This window comes from Cynara cardunculus, assembly GCF_001531365.2.
Source record: "Cynara cardunculus var. scolymus isolate 2C chromosome LG 13, CcrdV1, whole genome shotgun sequence".
NCBI lineage: Eukaryota > Viridiplantae > Streptophyta > Magnoliopsida > Asterales > Asteraceae > Cynara > Cynara cardunculus.
In genome coordinates, this window is record NC_037540.1 from 27,279,933 (window position 1) to 27,301,596 (window position 21,664).

At 37.0% G+C, this 21,664-nt stretch overlaps 1 protein-coding gene across 1 annotated transcript in view; it reads left to right on the plus strand.

Moving 5' to 3' along the window:
* Positions 1–6,619: 6,619 nt before the first annotated feature.
* Positions 6,620–21,664, plus strand: part of LOC112524945 (aspartic proteinase-like protein 2) — a 21,488-nt gene continuing 6,443 nt past the window's right edge. The window contains exon 1 of the mRNA XM_025134887.1: positions 6,620–6,828. Within this exon, the coding sequence (XP_024990655.1) occupies positions 6,620–6,828 (209 nt within the window). The remainder of the gene's footprint in view (positions 6,829–21,664) is intronic.

The window sequence follows — 21,664 nt, forward strand, 5'->3', positions numbered from 1 at the left end:
CTTAAAGTTTGCAGAATTTTCACTAAGGATGACTCTTAATTTTTGTGGTGTTATTCTGAACAACATTTAAATTATTTTATATAGCAAAAAATCTCTTGATTAACAAGATAACAATTTAATTGTAAATAATTATGAATAAAATTGCCACAGCCAAGATAATCATAACCCTAAAATATTTTAATTCCATCAAAATCAACGACAAGTTTACAACCATTTTTTTAACTAAAAGCACCGCATAAATTAAATTCCTCTTACCAATTTTTTCATGATGGGATTAAGTCGCTTCAAGAACAGTAAAGTATATCACCAACGTCATCATGTGTATTGATTATAATATGAGAAAATGGAAATTACACCAAGAACACACACTCAAGTGTGAAGAAATATCTCATAATTACTTTCTCTCTCTAAGTGTTTAATCGTACACTAAAATCATACTTAAAAAACCTAAAAGGATTTCCTATTTATAGCCTAAATAAGAAAACTCAAAGCATCTTACAATGAATGAGCTCCACGTGGAAAGGTACAATAACCGCTTCATGCTGATGTGGCATGCTATAATTGGTTGCAACACTTAGAGAGATCTTCCAAGTTGAACGCTGAGAACTGGTGCAGAAGAGGACTAGAGGTTCTTCCTCTCCATGATTGGCTTCTAATTAGGCACGCTCTTCTTCTGAGGAATTTCGCTCTAGCCCTGGTTTATTCATAGCTTTCACTGCAGAAGTCGTCTGGTTCACAGGATTTGGTTTCTTTTACAATATTTTTACATATGAGAATTGGAACTAACAATCCCCCCAAAGTATTGAAAAAGAAAAATGCACAAGTAAAATTTATACAAGAAAGCAAGAGGTGAAAGTCAACCTCTGTTAAATGACTATTACTTGAAAGGTTACAATTACAAGATAAAGGAAAATGATTACACAACAGAAGGATCATTGATGTATATCTTGTGGTAAAGCATGATCAACTTCCTATAGTCCATGGTAAAGCATGATCAACTTCCTATAGTCCAGAACCTTTTGGATACAATGAACAATCTCTAAGGCCGGTTCTCTCTGGATGGTTTCTCTACCTATTTTGTTGTATATTTCCCTTTGTAGCCACTCAAGGGTCTTAGATGAGTATTTGAAGCTCTCTTTGATTCTAAAGAAGATCTTGTCTCTGTGTTCATTTATATAAACAAACGCAGATCTGGCTTCACGATGACTGATGCAGAGGGGATGTCTTTGATAAAATCGACTTCTTCTTCTGGTGGGGTACCAGAAAGTTGCTCAACTCCAAGTTCCAAGGCAAGCTGGAAATCTGTTTTGCTTCTGTACCGAACCAACTCTCCTATAACCTCTCTTATTGTGCTGTTGGCGAGACTGTAGATGATCCCTTGATATTTTCTTTGTGTTGTGAACCTAAACAGAGTTTAAAGATTATTGGGTTTTAAATTGATAAGATCATTGTCATTGAATTGACAGATTTGTCCATGTGATCTCTCAACCGTGTACTCTGCATACAATATCGCCTTATGAACGAAGGTTATTCTCTTCAACTCTAGAAAACGCCTTATGCCATTTTGAAAATACACATTCTCTGTCTTGTGTATGAGAGTTGAAAAACCTCTACCTAATATGATCTTGAACAGTAGTGTGTATGTTCGGTTGAAGGAATATCTCCGCATCTTTGTCATTGTAGAGATAGTGGTGAATATTTCCCATCAGTTTTGATTCTACAGCTTTAGCTTTTGGCTTAGGTCTTCTCATCAAACCCATTTGTTCTGTGATCTCTCTTACTCTGTCATGTGTAACATGATGAGGAGCATAGGTAGAGGGCATCGAATGCATTGGAGCGGAGGGGGATGGCATACTTGTAGGTACAGGTGATGGTACAAAAGTAGCAGATGTTGGTCTTGAGGCTACTTTTAGAGAAGAGCATCATCCTCTGCAGTTGAATCAGAGGAGACCTCTTCAACATTGACCACTTCTTGGACTAATTTAATAATAGGAGTAGAAGGCCTTGTGTCTCTGTTACTCGCCATGGGCATCTCTTCATCTGAGCTGGAGTTGGCCTCATTTTATCAGTAGAGACTTGATCTCCCTCTGGTTCTTTTCCATCTTTCTCATGATCTATTCCAAATACAAAAGTACCTTCTTCTTTTTGTTGAGGTTGAGGAATACCTTCTGTTTGTTATTGTTGGGATTATGATTGACACATGAGAATAGAAGTCATTGGAACAACAGAGATGGACGTCTCCTCCTTATGATTATCACGAGGACCAGAAGCATTTGGGTCCTCTATATCATCACACTTCATTTTTTAGAACCCTCTTCTCCACACGAGGGGTTCTTGGCCTTTCTCTTCTTCTTCTACGGCATTCCTCGTACCTTGGCTTTAAACATGTCACATGTCTTCTACATTGAACATGGCCTTAAAAGCACTCATATCCGCTTTGAATTTAATTAAGAATTGCAATGGACCCCTTAACATCTGCAGCAGTAGTTGTGGCAGTCGTTTCAGAGGTGGTAGACATATCATGCACTTTCTGAAGAAGGATGTTGCCAAGGCGATTGATTTCTTCTTTGTTGAAATAATCTACAGGAAGGGATGATGAGGTTGCATGAACCATAGTAGAAGTGATCATTTTTTTAATATCTTCTGTGAACTTGTGAAATTGTTCAACAGAGATAGAGGCAGGTTGAGGCTTTTGACGTTGTGAGTTCTGTTTGAGGGCAGAGAGGCTTTGTACACTGGCAGCTGTGGATTGTACTTGCTCCTTGAGTTCACTAAACTTTGTGAAAATATTGATGTTTGAATTATTATGCTACACCATCAAGAGTTGGGCTAGTTTTGTGGTATTTGTCGAAGACTCAGCCTTTAAGACTGCCATGGATGCACAAAGAATATCCATGTCAGAAGCAGAAGTTGATGTCTAAGCTTTAGACATTATGAGTTTTAACTCTTCCAAGATGTTCTGAATACCATTTTCAAAAGAGTGGAACTCATCCTTTATAACGTAGTCAGAGAGTAAAACATTTGGTCCAACACATGGGCCAAATTGAGTCTTTGTTCCAACACCTTCTAGTAACCCTGGTTTGGCATTGAGATTAGAAAGATTCCACTAGATCTTGTGTTTCATCATCAGATGAAGACACTGAGAGTTCTATTGTGGGGTACGACATCCTCTAATTCAGAGTCAAAACAATGTGATTCCACAAGTGGACTAAAAGATTTGTCAAGAGTCACTTGGTCTAGTGCATCAAAAGAGGTTGCTCTAAACAACCTTGTTCTGGTTCTAAATTTTGTGCAGAAACAACATATGCTTCTGTTTGGGAACGTATCATATCATGGGAAAAAGTGAGACTTATGTTTTCAATGATTGCGTCTTTTTGAGAGGACACACTCAAGGTTGTGGTTCCCCTTGGTTGTGAGAACCAAAGATAGAATAAGATGTCTCTGGCTGGTTAGGCTAGCTAGGAATCAAGGTGTGCTTTGTTTCAATAACCCTTGTTGCTTGACCAATTGGGTTAGTGGATCGAATTAATTTTAAATTAATACAAAATTAAAATCTATTAAAGTCTAATAAAATCGAATAAAACCCAATATAACCCATTAAAACCCAATATAGCCCAATAAAAGCCCGTAAGAACGTGTTGAAGCCCAATTCAACCAATTAAAACGCAATATAGCTCATTAAAGTCTAATATAACCCATCATAGTCCAATGATACAGAATAAAGCCCAATAGATTCATTAAAGTCTAATGAAACCATTACAGCCCACTAAAATGTATTAAAGCCCAATATAAGCATTAAAACTAATGATACTGAATGAAGCCCAATAAAACCAGTACAATCCACTAAGATCCATTAAATCCCAATATGGTTCATCACAGCCCAATGATACTAAATAAAGCCTAATAGATTCATTAGATTCATTAAAGCCCAATGAAACCATTATAGACCACTAAGATCTATTAAAGCCCATATAGCCCATTAAAGACCGTTAGAGCCAATTAAAATCCAATGATACTAAATAAAGCCCAATAGATCCATTAAAATCCACTACGATTCATTAAAGCCCGATTGATCCTTTGAAGCTCACTAAGATCCACTATATAAGAATGTGATATCTATTGGATTTAATAAGACCATTAAGACCCACTAAGATCCATTATAGCCCAATAAAACTCATTAAGATCCAATTGATCCATTAAAGTACACTATAACACATTAAAACCGAATAAAGGCCAATGAACCATTTAAAGCCGAATAAAACCGAATAAAGCCCCGCCAGAACGGATAAAAGCCTAATAATACTCATGAAGGTCCAATTGATCCATTAAAGTTCACTATAACCTATTAAAACCGAATAACGACCAATGAACCCTTTAAAACCTAATAGAACCGAATAAAGCTCAACGGAACGAATTAAAGCCCAATAAAACAGAATAAATCTCAACAGTACGAATTAAAACGCTATAAAACTCATTAAAACCTAATTGATCCATTAAAGTCTACTATAATCCATTAAAATTGAATAAAGTCCAATGAAACTCTTTAAGCCCAATAAAACTAAACAAAGCCCAATAGATCTATTACAGTCTGTCAAGACTTATTAAAACCCAATATAACCATTACAGTCCACTGCTAAGATCCATTAAACCCCAATATAACCCATTAAAGCCTAAAACACACACACATCACACATAATTTGATCGATACATTCATATATATATATATATATATATATATATACATACATTTAAACATATATACATCATCCGATACATGTATCTTCAACAATATATACATAGATCCAATCGCGGTTAGCAACCAACACACGTATATACACATCACGTATACATATGTATAACACGGGCTTACGTGTTATATACACATACAACACATACACATATACACATACGCATGTGTACATATAACACATAAAAATGAGAAAAGAAGTAAATAGGCTAATCCCTTGCAAATCCCTGGGTAATTAGCGTTGGATGCCATGTGTCCATCGCTAATCCGTCCCTGATTAGCGAGGGATTTGCAACGGAAAGTCCAAGAATATGTTCCGTCGTTAATCCTTCGCTGGATTTTTGGACTTTCTCTCGCAATTCCCTTGCTAATCAGCGACAGATTAGCGATAGAAAGACCAAAAAATCTATTCCATCACAAATCCCTCACTAATTAGCGACAAAATGAATTTTTGGCCTATCCGTCGCTGATTAGCAAAGGATCTTTTCCGTCGTTAAAACTCGGTTTCTAGTAGTGAAAGAATATATGTTCATATCGATTCTTCGTCTGCATTGTCGTCGAAGAATATCAGTTCGTCGACTTACAACTATGAAATTTTTCTTCGTCCGCATTGCGACCAAATTCCTTCCGCATCACATCAATTAACATCCTCGGTCGACATGCTAGAAGTTGACCCATTGCACCATGAACACCACTTCCAAAAACATCATCAACAAAAATCTCGTTGCCAAAATCAGAAGGATCCATTACATAATGAAACAATACGATTACTCCAAAAGTGCAGAAAATTCTAACCCATAAAGATGAACAACACAATGGAAAAGATGATGAAAATATGATAATTACCATAATTAACCTACATAAAAGATAATGACCGGAAACACAATCACATGAATATCTTCTATGTAATAAAATGACAAATAAAAAAAATATACTAATAAACTGTAATTTCCTAAACTACCCTTTAGACATTTAATTAACTAAAAATATTAATAATCCCAATAATCTACGGCTAAGAGGAGATATGCAAGGTTTATTAGGTTTGAGCCGCTTATGAATTCAATGGTTTTGTTTCCTTTAAAACCAGTAGTTTCACATCACAACCCAGAAAATTTTCGACCATGGTCTTATTGAGTTTTATAAGATTAGGGTATATTGAGTTAAGGGTTATTAAAAAAATAGAGAATTTCATTCCATTAAAATACCATATAGTTATTAAGGAATGTTAAATTCTTTTATTTGTGGAATTTGTAGGACTTTGAATAATCATATTGTGAAAGAAAATGAACAAAATAAGAGATTGAAATTTGTTCCATGAAATTCAACATTCCACTTTTATTGGATTATTTCAGAATCTGCGAACCAAATGCCTCCGAAGAGGATAAATCGTATATATATACATTCCATTTAATGATCTAAAAAAGCACAGAGACATATATATACACACACATATGTGCCTCATATCTAGTAGCTAGGGGATCATTTAAAGTCAAAGTCATGGTGATCATGGGAACATCAAGGAAGATGGAAACCTAGTACTTCGTGAAAAACTAAATGGAAAAAAAAACAAGTTGAGAACGAATTAGAAAGATACGTTACTTAGTGAGATAGGTTTCATTAATTATATGATAATAATTTATTTGTTTTTTGTCAGAAACAACGCTTCTCATTGGTCTTCGGTTTATGAAATAGCGGTTCAGCCGATGTGGAATTTCTTGTCTTCATTCTCTCCTTCCCGCCAACTAAATATTCTTTCGAAAGCGTGAAAGAATAAATAAGTTTCAGAAAGTTTGTGTGTATGCATACACGCATTTGTTCATCAATTTTACCCATTTGAAGGAATACTATGCTGGATTGAATTGTAGGATATATATGGATCTAAATAAACAAGGATTTGTTGTTGTTCTTCTTCATTTGTGTATGCTGGCATCAGCGAATGTGGTTTTCCAGGTTCAGCATAAGTTTGCTGGCAACAAAAGGTCTTTGACTGAACTCAAAGCTCATGATTCCGTCCGTCATGGGAGGATTCTCTCTGCCGTCGACATCCCCATTGGCGGAGACAGCAGCCCCACCTTAGCAGCGTTAGTTCTCTCTCTCTCTCTCTATACATACATACATATATATATAGTACTATGTGTATTTGGGCTGTGAATAGGAATAAACAAAAAAAATAATCAAATGCAGGATTTTGAACTGTTTGTGTAGACATTGTTATTCACGCTTGACCAACATGGTTAGAACCTGCAGTATGTATGGCCAAATATGGAAAATGAACATGTTTGAGATTCTTGTAGCATTATGAGTTTGAGTAAAAGATTTTCATTTCTTTTTGATTAATTGGTTGATATTTTTGAAGAACGTCGGCCACTCCTTCGTGAACTATAGCTCATCAAGCAATATATCAGTGTAATATTCAAAGTGTTTCTTGAAATGATCAAACCGTATTACACTGACACGAGCGACCCAAGTAGAAATTCTGGATTATGATGTGGGAGTAAACTTAGATGAAATCAGCTAAGGCGTCTAATGTTGAAATCTTGATTAATATTAGACGGGTTTTAAATAGAAAGAAACCCGAGAAAATTCACACAATCTAACTGTTGTTTATCTAAATACTTACCTGTAAGATTCAACATTATCACTAACCTTATCAGGTAAGATTTTAATCCATAAAAAAAGCATCGTATGCAACAATTTACCGGGTAAACACTTACCGGGCAAGGGTCGTCACCCAAACTTACCGGGTAAAACACTTGGTCCTTCTCGATCATTGCCATGTGATAAGGTAATGTGACCTCGTAAGCGCTTACCGGATAAGCATTTGGTAAACGGCAACCAACAAAACAAACCAAAGACCCTATTTAAAGTCTTTAAGCTAGCTGCCAAATAATCCTTACTACTCGAATTATGAAACCTTTTTAAAAAACAATCTACCTAGTAAAACTAGGGAACTTCTAATCAAATAACTTAAAAAACCTTTGCCTACTAGCATGCACTAGGATTCTAGAGACCGTAAGCTTGAAATTCTATACTCTTCGATAAACCAAGTGTCGCATGAGACTTAAATTGTCTTGTTGTCCGTCTTCAATCTGAAACTCGAAGGGTCATCCGTGCATTAGGGCAATGGGCTCATATTACACAAATTCACATATATTGAGAATAAGGTAAGTCTGTCCAGAAGGGTAGTTCTTGGTTATAAAGTTTCGACAACATCTAGTTCATTCCCTCCTAGAAAAGAATTTGTCCTTAAATTTTCATCATCTAAGTAGGGAGATACGCAAGTCACTCACATTGAACATAGCACACACTCCACCATAGTCGCTTGCAAGGTTAATTTAGTAGGAAACATCAACAAAACGTTCCAAGACTATGAAAGATCCATTTGCTCGAGGGAAAAGTTTGTTTTTTCACTTGGTTGGAACCCTTTCCTTGTGCAAGTTAAGCCAAACGAGATCACGCGGTTGGAATTCTAGTTGGCACCTATTTCTGTTTGCTCTCTATTTGTATCTAGCGTTCATCTTCTCAATCTGCTTTTTCACTTGTTCACAAGTCTTGAAAACCGCCTCTTGCGTAGGTTCAACATCATAGTTTTGGATGTATTTGCTAGGGATAATGATCAAGTCAATAGGAACAAAAGGGGTTATAAACCTGTTAACAATAGGTGATTGGTTGGGAACGTTTGTAATATTCTATGTAAAAGTTATATTACAAAGAAGAAGAATACAGCCATTATAAATACAGATTTACAATGATCTAAATATAGAAAACAACTATGAATGGCTGTTAATTGGAGAGGAATGGAAACCGGATATTTGTTCTTCTGAATTAATGGGGAAATGATGCTAAACCACCAATCTTGCGGATCCCATAAAATTATTTTCCAACCTTCCTCTTAACACTCCCCCTCAAGTTGAATAGTGGGATTTTCAAAATTCAGCTTGCCCAGACACTCGTGCAAGGTTCTTTTATTAACAACTTTGTCAACATATCGGCAAGTTGGTCTTCTGATCGAACAAACAGAAGTGTGATGATCTCTACTTCYAATTTTTCTTTGATGAAGTGTCGATCAACTTCTATATGCTTTGTTCAATCATGTTGTACTGGATTTTTTGAAATTTGAATGGCTGCCTCATTATCACTCATAATTTTGCTAGTTTCTTGTGGTGGATATCCTATCTCAGTTAGGAGCCTTCGTACCCATAGCACTTCAGTTATCCCCCTTGCAATTCCCCGGAACTCAGCTTATGCACTTGAAAGGGCCACCACCTTTTGTTTCTTGCTTCTCCACGTAACGAGATTTCCACCAAGGTAAAGTATCCTGTGGTGGATCTTCAGTTGCCTTTATCCCTTGCCCAATCTGCATTGGTATACAGTTAAGTTTCAAGATGCCCGTTTGGTTTTGAACAAGACTCCATGCCCTGCCGTTCCCTTGAGATATCTTATAATTCTTAAGACTGCTTCCATGTGAGCCTTTTGGGGTTGATACATAAACTGACTTACCATTCCTACAACATATGCTATACCAGGTCGGGTGTGTGAGAGATATATCAATTTTTCTACCATTCGTTGGTATCTTCCTTTGTCGGCAAGGTTTGTTTTTTCCTCCATATAAAGCTTTTAATTCACAATCATCGAAGTGTCTGCTGGTTTGCAATCAACCATACCGGTTCCGGCTAGTAAATCGAGAACATACTTCTTTTGGTGCATGAAGATCCCCTGTTCTGATCTTAGAATTTCAATCCAAGGAAATATTTGAGTCTCCCTAGATCTTTCATTTCAAATTCTGTGAACAAGTTCTTCCCCAGTTTGATTATTTCTTCTCTGTCATCTCCTGTAATAATCAAATCATCGACATAGATTATTAGGCAGGTTATGAGATTGTCTCTCCGTTTATGAAACAAAGTATGATCTGAGTTACTTTGTTTAGACCCGTAGTTTTCCATGGCTAAGGTGAACTTCCCAAACCATGCTCTAGGGGACTGTTTTAACCCATAGAGAGATTTTTTTAGGAGGCACACTTCTCTTTTTCCAAACTGGTCCGTGAATCCATGTGGATCTTCCATATAAACTTCTTCCTTTAGTTCTCCATGTAAGAAAACATTCTTTACACCAAACTGATGTAAGGGCCATCCTTTATTTGCTGCTACAGAAAGGAGAACCCTGATTGTATTCATTTTTGCAACCGGAGAAAAAGTTTCAGAGTAATCAATTCCGTATGTTTGTGTATAGCTTTTAGCTACCAATCTCGCTTTATATTTTCAATTGTACCATCTTGTTTTGTATTTAATTCTAAAAATACACCGACACCCGACAGTTCTCTTTCCTGGAGGCAAGACACACTTTCCATGTGTTGTTTTTTGTAAGAGCTTTCATTTCTTCTTCCGTTGCATCTTTCTATTGCTTTGATTTTAAGGCTTGTTCTGTATTGGTAGGGATTTCCTCAGAATACAAAGATGAGGCAAAGGCCTTGGCTTTCTCGGATAGATTTCCTTTGGCTATGTTAGCCATTGGATATATGCTTCCTCTAGACTCCTTTTCTGGGGAATATCTTTTCGGTGGAACTCCCCAATTTGCTCTTGGTGGTAGTACATATCTTCCCGATGTGTCTTCTTGTGTGGAAAAATTCTCAAAGTTCTCTTGCTCTTCAATATGTTCACTTTGTCCTGCTGGTGCATCTTCTTGAGTGGTGAACCTTTCTTGTTCATGTACACTCTCACCTTGCCCTGTTGTGTTATTAATGGGTTCGAGTATATAAGAAGAGTGAGTATTACTTACCTCAGGTATCAGGTTAGGAGCAGTTTTCTGGGTGGCACTGATGTTTGGGTCTTCGGGTTGTGTCGATAAAGGAGACTCATTTTGTGGACTGTGGCTCCTTCCTTCTTCATATGTTACATATGTCAACCAACTCAGTGTGTCAGTGTCAATATATCTCTCTCCCCTTGACCACTGTTTTGGGAGGCATAGTAGTACTTAGTTTCAAGAAATTCACAGTTCATAGTAGTGAACATGTGTCGGGTTTTTGGATTATAAGATCGGTATCCCTTTTGAGTGATTCCATACCCAACAAAGACACATTTCTCAGCACACAGGTTGATTTTGGATCTGTGTGATTTAGGTATGTGAACGAATACAGTGCACCCAAAGATTTGTGGTTCAAGAGTAAGAACGAATGGAGGTTTGGTAAAATCTGTGAGAATTTGCAAAGGGGTTTTAGATTTTAGAATTTGAGTGGGAAGTCGGTTGATAAGATATGCGGCCATAATAAGAGCTTATGGCCAAAAGACTTTGGAACTTGTGATTCTATTAGAAGAGCCCGAGTGATTTCTAATAGGATGCGATTTTTCTGTTATGTGACTCCATTTTGTTCTGGAGTATGAGGGCAAGTGGTTTGATGAACTATTCCCTTAGTTTGAAAAAAAAGTTTCATATCAGAATTAACAAATTCTCCTCCATTGTCGGATCGAAAAACCTGAATGTTTTCTAGAAATTGGGTTTGGACCTTGGTGTAGAAGATGATAAATTTATCAAGGAATTCAGATTTATTTTTTAATAAATAAACCCAGGTCATACGTGTGCAATCATCCACGAAGACAACAAAAAAACGGAAGTTTTGTCCCCCTATGATTGGAGCAGGGCCCCACACATCCAAATGAATCAATGAAAAAGGTAAATCGACCCTTGTATTATTTGGTTTGAAAGTTTTTAGGTGACTCTTAGCTAACACACATGTTTCACAATGTGACTTGCAATTGGAAGGAAACAATTTAGGAAATAAAACATGCAAATAACCAGTGGATGGATGCCCCAGCCTCCTGTGCCATAGCCAAGCTTCTCGTTCTCTGGTCCTCTTTTGAGTTACCTCATCCATGTAATACAACCCTTGTCTTTCAGTGCCACGCCCAATGATCGCTCCCGTCCTCATATCCTGTAAGATACAAAAAGTGGGTTGCATGAGAACTGAGCAATTCAATTCCTTTGTTACGTGACTTATTGAAAGAAGTTTATGTGATAGAACGGGAACATAGAGGCAATTAGAGAGCTTAAGTGTCGAAGAAATTTCAATAGTTCCCCCATTTTTTACATCCATTTTCTCTCCATTTGTCGTTTGTATGTAGGATTTTGAAAATTTAATTGACGTGGCAAAATATGATAAATCATAAGTCATGGTGTATGTGGCTCCACAATCAAATATCCACGACTGTTTCCATCTTTTACTATAATTTTGAACAATATTTGCTACCCCACTAACAGTAGGGCCCCTGCAATTTTTGAGACCTTTTATAAAATAATCAAAGGTAGTGTCCCCTTTTATTTTGGATTTTGCAGTAGGTATTTTGAAATAAATTGGGGGTTTTGAGACACATTTCTCTCACCCCCTGTACCTGTTCTCATGGAAAAGGAGTCATCTTCTTCTTCATCAGGGGCCGCCGCCGCCACTCCACCGAATCCGGTAGGTTTTTTTTTTGATCAGTACTTGTGTCAGCAGCGGAGGCTTTGTCTCTTTCCGGTCCGGGATTCTTGGTGCCCTTTTTGTGGCCATCGGCCCACCAATCAGGATAGCCAACGAGCCAAAAACATTGTTCTTTGGTGTGTCTCGTCATACCACAGTGGTCTCATTTCAAGTGAGTTCTATCTTCTTTGCTCGACTGTCCGTCTTTCTTTCCTCCAGCCCGATGGTGCCCCTTTGTGATGAGCCCTAATCCTTTTGTTTCGGTGGCAACTAAACCCACCGATATGACCTGTGTGTCTTTACTAGTTGCTCCTAGAATATTCTGGTGAGCGATTTCTTTACGAACAGCGGCTCATATTCTTCACTGTTTTGATTCGGAGGATCCGAGGTCATGTGTGATAACAGGGTCTTGGATTTTCTGGCCTATGGCAACTTGGATCATTCGGGTCCACAGAGCATAGTTTTGATTGTTGAGTTTAAGATTGATTTGGAGGTTATCGGAAAGTTTTGGGTTTTGAGGCTGGGATTAAGGCCATTTTTTAACAAGTTTGCGAGTTGTAGTGATAAATCAGAACCATAGACGTTTTCAGACATGGTGATTCGGTTGGGCGGATGAAAGAAGTTAAATGGTATATGATGAGCAAACCTGCTCTGATACCATGTTAACAAGAGGTGATTGGTTGGGAACGTTTGTAATATTCTGTGTAAAAGCTATATTACAAAAAAGAAGAAGACAACCACTATAAATATAGATTTACAATGATCTAAATATGGAAAACAACTATGAATGGCTGTCAATTGGAGAGGAATGGAAACCGGATATTTGCTCTCCTAAATTAACGAGGAAATGATGCTAAACCACCAATCTTGCGGATCCCATAAAATTATTTTCCAACCTTCCTTTTAACAAAACCTCATATACAACCTCAAAAGGCAACGCTTCCATTGTTGAAGAAGATGCTATAGGCGAACTTTGCATGTGCCAGCTTTACGTGCCAATCGTTGGTAGTTTTGTTCACCAACCCTCGAAGCAGTTTATCCAAAGTTCTATTGGTCATTTTAGTCTGACCGTCAGTGTGTGCAGGTGATTTGAGGTACTAAATTACAACTTTGTTCCCACGAACTTCCATAGAGTCTTTGAAAAGTGACTCAAGAATGTGGTACCCTAATTAGACAAAATGTTTTTGGGAATACCATGGAGTCGAACAATCTCTAAAAAGTATAAATCGACAACCTTGATAGTGTCTTCAGTCTTGTTGTAAGGAAGAAAGTGCGCCATTTTTGAAAACCTGTCAACGACTACCATAATGGAGTCTCAACCACTAGTAGTGCAAGGTAAGACACAAATAAAATCCCTACCACACTATCTCAAAGAGTTATAGGTACCGGAATTGGATTGCATGAGCCTTTGTGTAAGCCACTTACGTATCTCCTAATGACTCCATGCACAAGAGCTGTCATCTCTGGCGAGTAGAAATATTCACACAGGAGGTCATAAGTCTTATGTATGCCGAAGCAACTAGCTAGTTCACCATCTTGTACCTCATGAAACAAAAGTTCGTGAACTCCACACTTAAGTACATACAAATGGTTTTGTTTGTATAGGAACTCTTTTTGTACCACAAATAATCTAGTTGTAGTTGCATATTCGCTAAAAAATCTACATACGACATATATAATTCTTTTCAAGTGTTCGAACCCCAATACTTCGGTATCTAGGACTGCCAACAAGTAGTGTCTTCTTCTTTATAATGCATCTATAAGTACGTTAATTTTTCCCCTTTTGTATTTCGAGAAGAATATAAAAGACTGATGGAATTCCATCTATTTGGCTTTTCAGGCATTAAATTTTTGTTCTCCATAAATATGTTTCAAGGACGCATAATCTGAATGAAGGATGAAAGATTTTGGTAGAAAGATCAATGGTCTAACGCTCGCACGATAGCATAAAACACCTTTCTGTAGGTGGAGTAATTGAGGCGACCACCTGCCAACTTCTCACTAAAAAACATGACGGACTTATTTTTTGTAAAATGACCCTCAAATGCTGATGCCACTGGGATCAATCTCATCTTCAAATGATTTCCTGAAATCAGCAAACGTGAGAATGAGGGCTTTACAGAGTCATTGTTTGAATGTCTCAAATGCATGTATGGTTGTAAAGTTCCATGTAAATACCACTTTTTTCATCAACTCGGCGATTGGTGGGGTAATGAGCTAAAATCCTGAATGAACCGTTGATAGAATGAAGCCAACCCATGAAAGCTTTGAATTTCGTGTACATTCTTTGGTTCGGTCCATGAGGAAATGGCTTCCATCTGTGTAGGCTCTACTCTAACTCCATCTCTAGCCATGATATACTCTAAAAAGGTGATGCTAGGAACAAGGAAATTGCACTTTTCCATCTTTCTGTATAGTTTATGTTGTTTAAGGGTTAGGAACGCCTGTTTTTTTAAGGTGATTGTAATGTTGATCTTTATGTTTGTTGTAAATTAGAATATACTTAAGGTCCATGACAAGAAAAGTGTTTAGGAAGGGCCTTCAAACCTCATTCATTAGTTTCATGAACGAGTTATAAGCTAGACAGTTATATGATAGTTATCCTATGGCAGTTAGTGTTAGTTATGTAGGAACCGTCGACATCTGTTAACCATTAGGATGAAGGGTTGTGATGCTTGGTTTTGTATATATATGTACAGTATCTTACTTTATTGTTTAATGAAAAGTTTGCATTTTCACTGCCTCTGTGTTTGCATTATAACACCATGCACGTAGCAATTTTCTTGTTTGGGTTCATTTTATGGATCATATTTTTACAACAAATTGGTATCAGGGCCACGTTTACGGTTTTCGTTAAAGGTATAAAATCTGAAATTTGATTGTTGGAATGTCTACACCAGAACAACAACATCCTACAGCCTAGTATTCCTAAACTAAATGGAAGAAACTACCATCATTGGAGTATCAAAATGAAGGTCTTGTATGAGTCACAAGATTTATGGGGGTAGTTGAGAATGGGGTTGTAGAGCCTGCAAATCAGGCTGAATCAATGGCACAACAAACCATTGATTTACGTAAGAGAGACAAGAAGGCATTGTTCTTCATATACCAGTCTGTAGAGGATATGATCTTCGAACAAATTTCTACATCGGTTTCATCTAAGGAAGCTTGGGATATGTTGTATAAATTCTATAGAGGGGAAGATCATGTAAAAACAGTCTGTTTGCAAACATTGAGGTGTGAGTTTGATAGCCTAAAAATGAAAGATTCTGATACGATAGAGGAATTCTACAATCGGCTAATAACGATCATAAACCAGATGAGATTAAATGGCAAAAATCTTGAGGATACTAGAGTAATCAAATTTTTTTTAAGGAGTCTCACATGCAAGTTTGAATATGTAGTTGTAGCCATTGAGGAGTCCAAGGATCTTACTGAACTTTCATTAGAAAGTCTTCTAGAGACGTTACAGTCCCATGAATTGCGTATAAAGCAATTTGAATCACCTGCATCTGACCAAGCTTTTCAAGTTGCGTCGAGTTCAAATTCATATGACAAAGGAAAAACAAAGAACGATAACAAATACAAGGGTTGGTAAGGGACGTGGGAATGTAATAACTTATGAACAAGTACAAGACAACGAAAATCATTCAAAGGAAAGGGAAAATGGAAGCCTCTGTGTGAGATACAATGTTACAATTGTCTAAGATATGGGCATACTAAGAAATTCTACAGACAGAAGAAAATTGATGACAATAAAGAATCTACTTTCATGACAGGAAAGGATACTAAAAATCCTGAAACCATGTTCATGAGTTGTAATGTCCAAACTTCTTTAGAAAATGGAACGTGGTATGTAGATAGTGCTTGTAGCAATCACATAACTGACATAAAGGACATATAACCTTGGATGAGTCTCATAACAGCGAAGTAAGAACAGGAGATGAACAAAAGCATGTGGTTCAAGGTAAAGGCGATATACTTGTAAATACTAAGCATGGACCAAGAAAAACCACTGATATGTACTATGTGCCAACACTTAACAGATTTTAAACATAATCTGTTAAGTGTTGGCAACTAGTACAAAAGAATTATGATGTACACTCTATAGATAAAGTTTGCATTATAAGAGATCCTACTGGTACCACTCTTGGAAATATTAAAATGACTGTTAACAAGATGTTTTCACTGAAGTTAGAAAAAGATGGTCTATCAGTCTTCAGTACGGTGAATACAAGCAAATTAAATCTTTGGCATTTAAGATTTGGGCACTTGAGTCTAAACTCGCTAATGTATATGAGAAAGGCTCATATGGTCCATGGATTACCTACCTTGGAAAACTCAAACGAGATAAAGCTTACTTGAATTGGTCCATGGGTTTTTGTGGACCCATGAGGACGGTATCCATTGGAGGCAGCACGTACATACTAACATTTATAGATTATCTAAGTAGGAAAATGTGGTCCTACTTCTTGTAAGAAAAGTCTCAAGTATTTGAAACTTTTAGATCTTTCTAGTCTATGGTTAAGAACCAAAGTGGTTCTAACATAAAGAGTATTCGGTCTATTAATGGTGGTGAGTTCATATCACATCAGTTTGAAATTTTTTTAAGAGATAATGGCATTAAACACCATGAAACTACTCGACATACAACACAACGAAACGATGTTGCCGAGAGAAAGAATAGGACGTTCATGGAGCTTGCAAGAAGTATGCTAAAACATAAAGGATTACCCAACATATTCTGGGTAGAAGCAGTGACTAGTGCCATTTACATTTTGAATCGTGCAACAACATAAAGTGTGAAAGGAATGACGCCTCAACAGGCTTGGAGCGGTTCTAAGCATGTATAACACCTACGGGTGTTTGGGTCCACTGCTTATTCCCATGTACCATCTACTAATCATTGTAAATTAGATGACCGATCTAAGAAATGCATTTTGGTAGGCTACAGTGAAGCCTCAAAAGCCTATAAACTGTTTAATCCTATCTCAAATCAAGTAGTCATAAGCAGGGATGTAATTTTTGCTGAAGAAAAGGTATGGGAATGGAATAACTATTAAAATTAAGTTAGACATTAAACCACCAAGTTAGTTATCTGACAGTTGAAGTTAGTTACTTTGGTGAACATGTGTGCCTATTAGTGAAAGGTTGTGTCTTTTGGCTTTAAGGGTATGGCCCTTGGCTGTGTATATATATGTTGGATAATACCCACTGTACAATTGAGTTGTTGTGTTAAAAAGAAATTGACTGTCATAGCAAACTCCCCTTTTATGCATGTGCAGAAACTGCAGGAAAGTTTATGTAGATTACTTTTGATCATTTCAAAACTTCCTACGTATATTAGATATTCTTCTATTTGACTCCAAAAAAGTGGTATCAGAGCATATGGTTCTTGGTTCTGTGTGTTCGGGATTTAAAGGATTGTGCAGAAAAATTAAATGATTGTGCAAAAGAACGCAGGAAGAAGAACATAAGGAAGAAACAGGACTGTGTAGAAAATTCGAAGGAGAAATTCAAACAAGATCATACGGAGTCTAGATGGCTATAATAAAAAATTTTAGTATTGAAATTTCTGTCAAAAATAAAGATAAACAAGAGACAATTATGGAACAACTAATTCCTATTGAGATAAAGAAAGGTCCATGGAAAATAGAAGAAGATGAACTCTTGATCAAGCATGTCGAAGAATACGGACCTAGAGATTGGGATCTTCCTCTTTCAAAAGGACATCTTCAACGCACGGGAAAATCATGTCGTCTTCGGTGGTTGAACAGTTATCAACCTAATCTTAAGAAAGGAGAGTTTTAAGAAATAGAGAAACAAATGTTGTTTGATTTACAAGGTAAGTATGGAAACAAATGGGCAAAAATTGCCACATATTTGCCGGGAAGATCGATTTATCATGTTAAGAATGTTTGGTATAATCATCAAACTAAAATGGCCCGATTTTACAAGGGTAAAACAAAATGTGTAAAGTTTGGTTTAAGTCCATATGAGAAGAAGGAGAAGAAAAGGAAGAAGAAGAAGAAGAAAGAAGAAGAAGAAGAAGAAAGAGAAGAAGACTTTAAGGTTAAGAAGAAGAAAAAGAAGAAGAAGAGAGAAGAAGAAGAAGAAAAAGAAGAAGAAAAAGAAGAAGAAGAGAGAAGAAGAGAGAAGAAGAAGAAGAAAAAGAAGAAGAAAAAGAAGAAGAAGAGAGAAGAAGAGAGAAGAAGAAGAAGAAAAAGAAGAAGAAGACTTTAAGGTTGGTTGTATTATCTGTCATGAACATACCAGACCAAAAGATTCTGGATGTTTTTTTTGTTGATGATGATCATTGTATTGGTTCTCCACAGAAGTGTTGATGATCATAGTTATACCAGTGATGGTGTTCAAGTTTGCTATTGGTGTACTCTCCTAATCATGGAGAAAGGAAGGAGAAATCCCGCGAGGGTCTTGCACTGGAAAAGAAAGAACAAACAAGAATATGAGAGAATCACAATCTCTCAATAAAGGTATGCTCAAGGCTTATTGAATAAATTTAATATGGTTCAATATAATCCAGCAAGTACTCCTATGGAGTTTGGATTAAAGTTATCTAAGGAAAATAGAGATAAGGAAATAGATTCTAGCCTTTACAGAAGCCTAATTAGTTATGGAGTCACCCAAGTCAAGTTCTTGGGAAGGGGTGAAAAGGTTCTTAAAATATGTGAAAAAGTATTGTTTATACCAAGGCTATAGTGACATGACTTTGGAGGAACTATGAATGATGAAAAAAAAGTATAGCAGGGTATTATTTTTTTAGGATCTGGGGCTATATCTTGGCAATCCAAGAAACAAATTATGGTGCCCTTTTCAATAGCTGGCTGTCAAACTTTATGGCTAAGGTCCATATAGGGGAGTTGGAGCATTCACAGGTGAAAACTGCACAGGCCAGAAAAACGAAGACCGGTGGCGTGATCAAAGGACTCTGAGTTTTGTACAAGTGTCTCTGGTAACTAAGGGGCAACCTAGATCGAGATTTAACAACGAGTTTGGAAGAGACATGGTGAAGTAAAGATAGAGTTTTATGGGGCAAAGGAACAAATAGCAGACTGTTTTACCAAAGCTCTTCAGTTTGGAAACTTCAACATAATGAAGCATTGTTTGAAGGTCTATCCATGTCTAACTTAAGGAGGAATGTTAAAATTAAGTTAGACATTCAAACACCAAGTTAGTTATCTGACAGTTAAAGTTAGTTACTTTGGTGAACAGGTATGTCTATTAGTGAAAGGTTGTGTCTTTTGGCCTTAAGGGTATGACCCTTGGCTGTGTATATATATGTTGGATAATACCCACTGTACAATTGAGTTGTGTTAATAAGAAATTGACTGTCATAGCAAACTCCCCTTTTATGCATGTGTAGAAATTGCAGGAAAGTTTCTGCAGATTACTTTTGATCATTTCAAAACTTCGTATGTATATTAGATATTCTTCTGTTTGACTCCAACAATAACAAAGCTAGTGGAGAGGTTGTTATAATTCTAGAAGAAGAAGAAAGGTCGGAACTTCAACACGTGGATTCCAATAACGAAATAAATGAAAGGGATAATACGCTCTCCAGTTCAGATATATCTGAGCCACATTCTCCAACAAATTCATCAACATCAAGTACACCACCACGTGGTTACCATAAAGAGACTATCATACCCTTGAAGAACTTTATGAGAGAACACAAGAGGTTAGTAATGATAAATTGGTAGACTTTGCTTTGTTTGCATATGCAAACCCTATTGATTTTGGAACAACAAATAGAAGCAACAAATGGAGGATGGCCATGAACCAAGAAATGGATTTTATACTTACAAAAAATACTTGGGAACTAGTGGACCTTCCCACTGGGCACAAATCAATTGGAGTAAAATGGGTCTATAAGACCAAGTTAAACAAAGAGGGTGAGGTCGAGAAATACAAAGCTCGTCTTGTAGTGAAGAGATAAAAACAAAGATATGGGGTAGACTCCAAATCTACAATGAAGTTTTTGCTCCTGTAATCCGGTTAGAAACTATTCATTTAGTTGTGGCTTTGGCTGCACAAAACAGTTGGACGATTCACCAAATGTTAAATCGGCGTTCCTGAATAGGTATCTAAATGAGGAAGTATGCATAGATCAACCTCCTGGATTCGTGAAAAAGAATGAAGAAAATAAGGTGTGTCGTCTTAAGAAAGCTTTATATAGACTAAAACAAGCACCCCGTGCTTGGTATAGTCACATAGACACATATTTCATGGAGCATGACTTTAAAAATTCCCTTATGAGCACACCTTGTTCATCAAGAAACTCAAAGGTAAGTTTCTGTTCGTATGTTTATACATAGATGATCTCATTTTTACTGGAATTAGTGAGTGCTTGATAAAGGAGTTCAAGCAATCAATGAAGGCCGAATTCGAAATGACAGGTCGGGGAAATCTTCATTTCTTCTTGGGTATAGAGGTAAGACAAGGCATAGATAAGATCACAATATCGAGAAGAAATATGCATTAGAAATATTAAAGAGATTCAACATGGAAGGTGCTAAAGCTAATTCTATACCTATGAATTTGGTTTAAAACTAACCAAAGAATCATCAAAAGCAGCGGTGGTTTCAAGATTGTACAGAAGCCTTGTTGTCATTGGGAGGCTAGGAAAAACATTCTAAAGCATATCAAAGGAACTGCTGATTATGGCATTACTTATCAGAAAGTTAATGATTCAAGATTGATGGCATATTGTGACAGAAACTACAGAGGGGATATGGAGGACAACATAAGCACTACTGGATACGTATTAAGCATGGGATCGGGTGCCATCTCATGGAAATATAAGAAATAGAAAGTGGTCGCTCTATCTACGGCTGAAGCGGAGTATATGGCAATTTCGTTAGTAGGTTGTCAGGTAATCTGGATGAGAGGACTACTCAATGAACTGTTTCATTCTCAAGTACATCCTACTCTAATTCATTGTGATAGCAAGTCTCCAATCGCACTAACTCGAAATCCAGTTTTCCATGGCAAGAGTAAACATATACATATTAAGTACCACTATATACGTGAATTAGTAGGGCTTGGAGAAGTTGAAGTTGTTTTCTGCAAAACCACTAAAAAATGCCTGATACGTTTACCAAGGCATTAAAAGCCAGTGATTTTGCAAGGATGAAAGACAAGTTAGGAGTTCGCCAGGTCTATGACAGTTCTATGACAGTTATCCTATGACAGTTAGGGTGCGTTTGGTTTGAGGGATTTGGAGGGATTTGGATTTGAAATCCATTCCCTTCCCTTGTTTGGTTTGCTAAATGGGCTGGATTTTAAATCCAGTGTAGTTTTTAAAATCCCGTAAACAAGGGATTTTGAAATCCATTGTAAATGGGCTGGATTTTGAAATCCAAATCCGGGCTCCTCTTCCACGCTACTTCTTCTCGCACAAATTCCCCATTTGTCTTCCGTCTCCACCATCGTCGCCCACTGCTCTC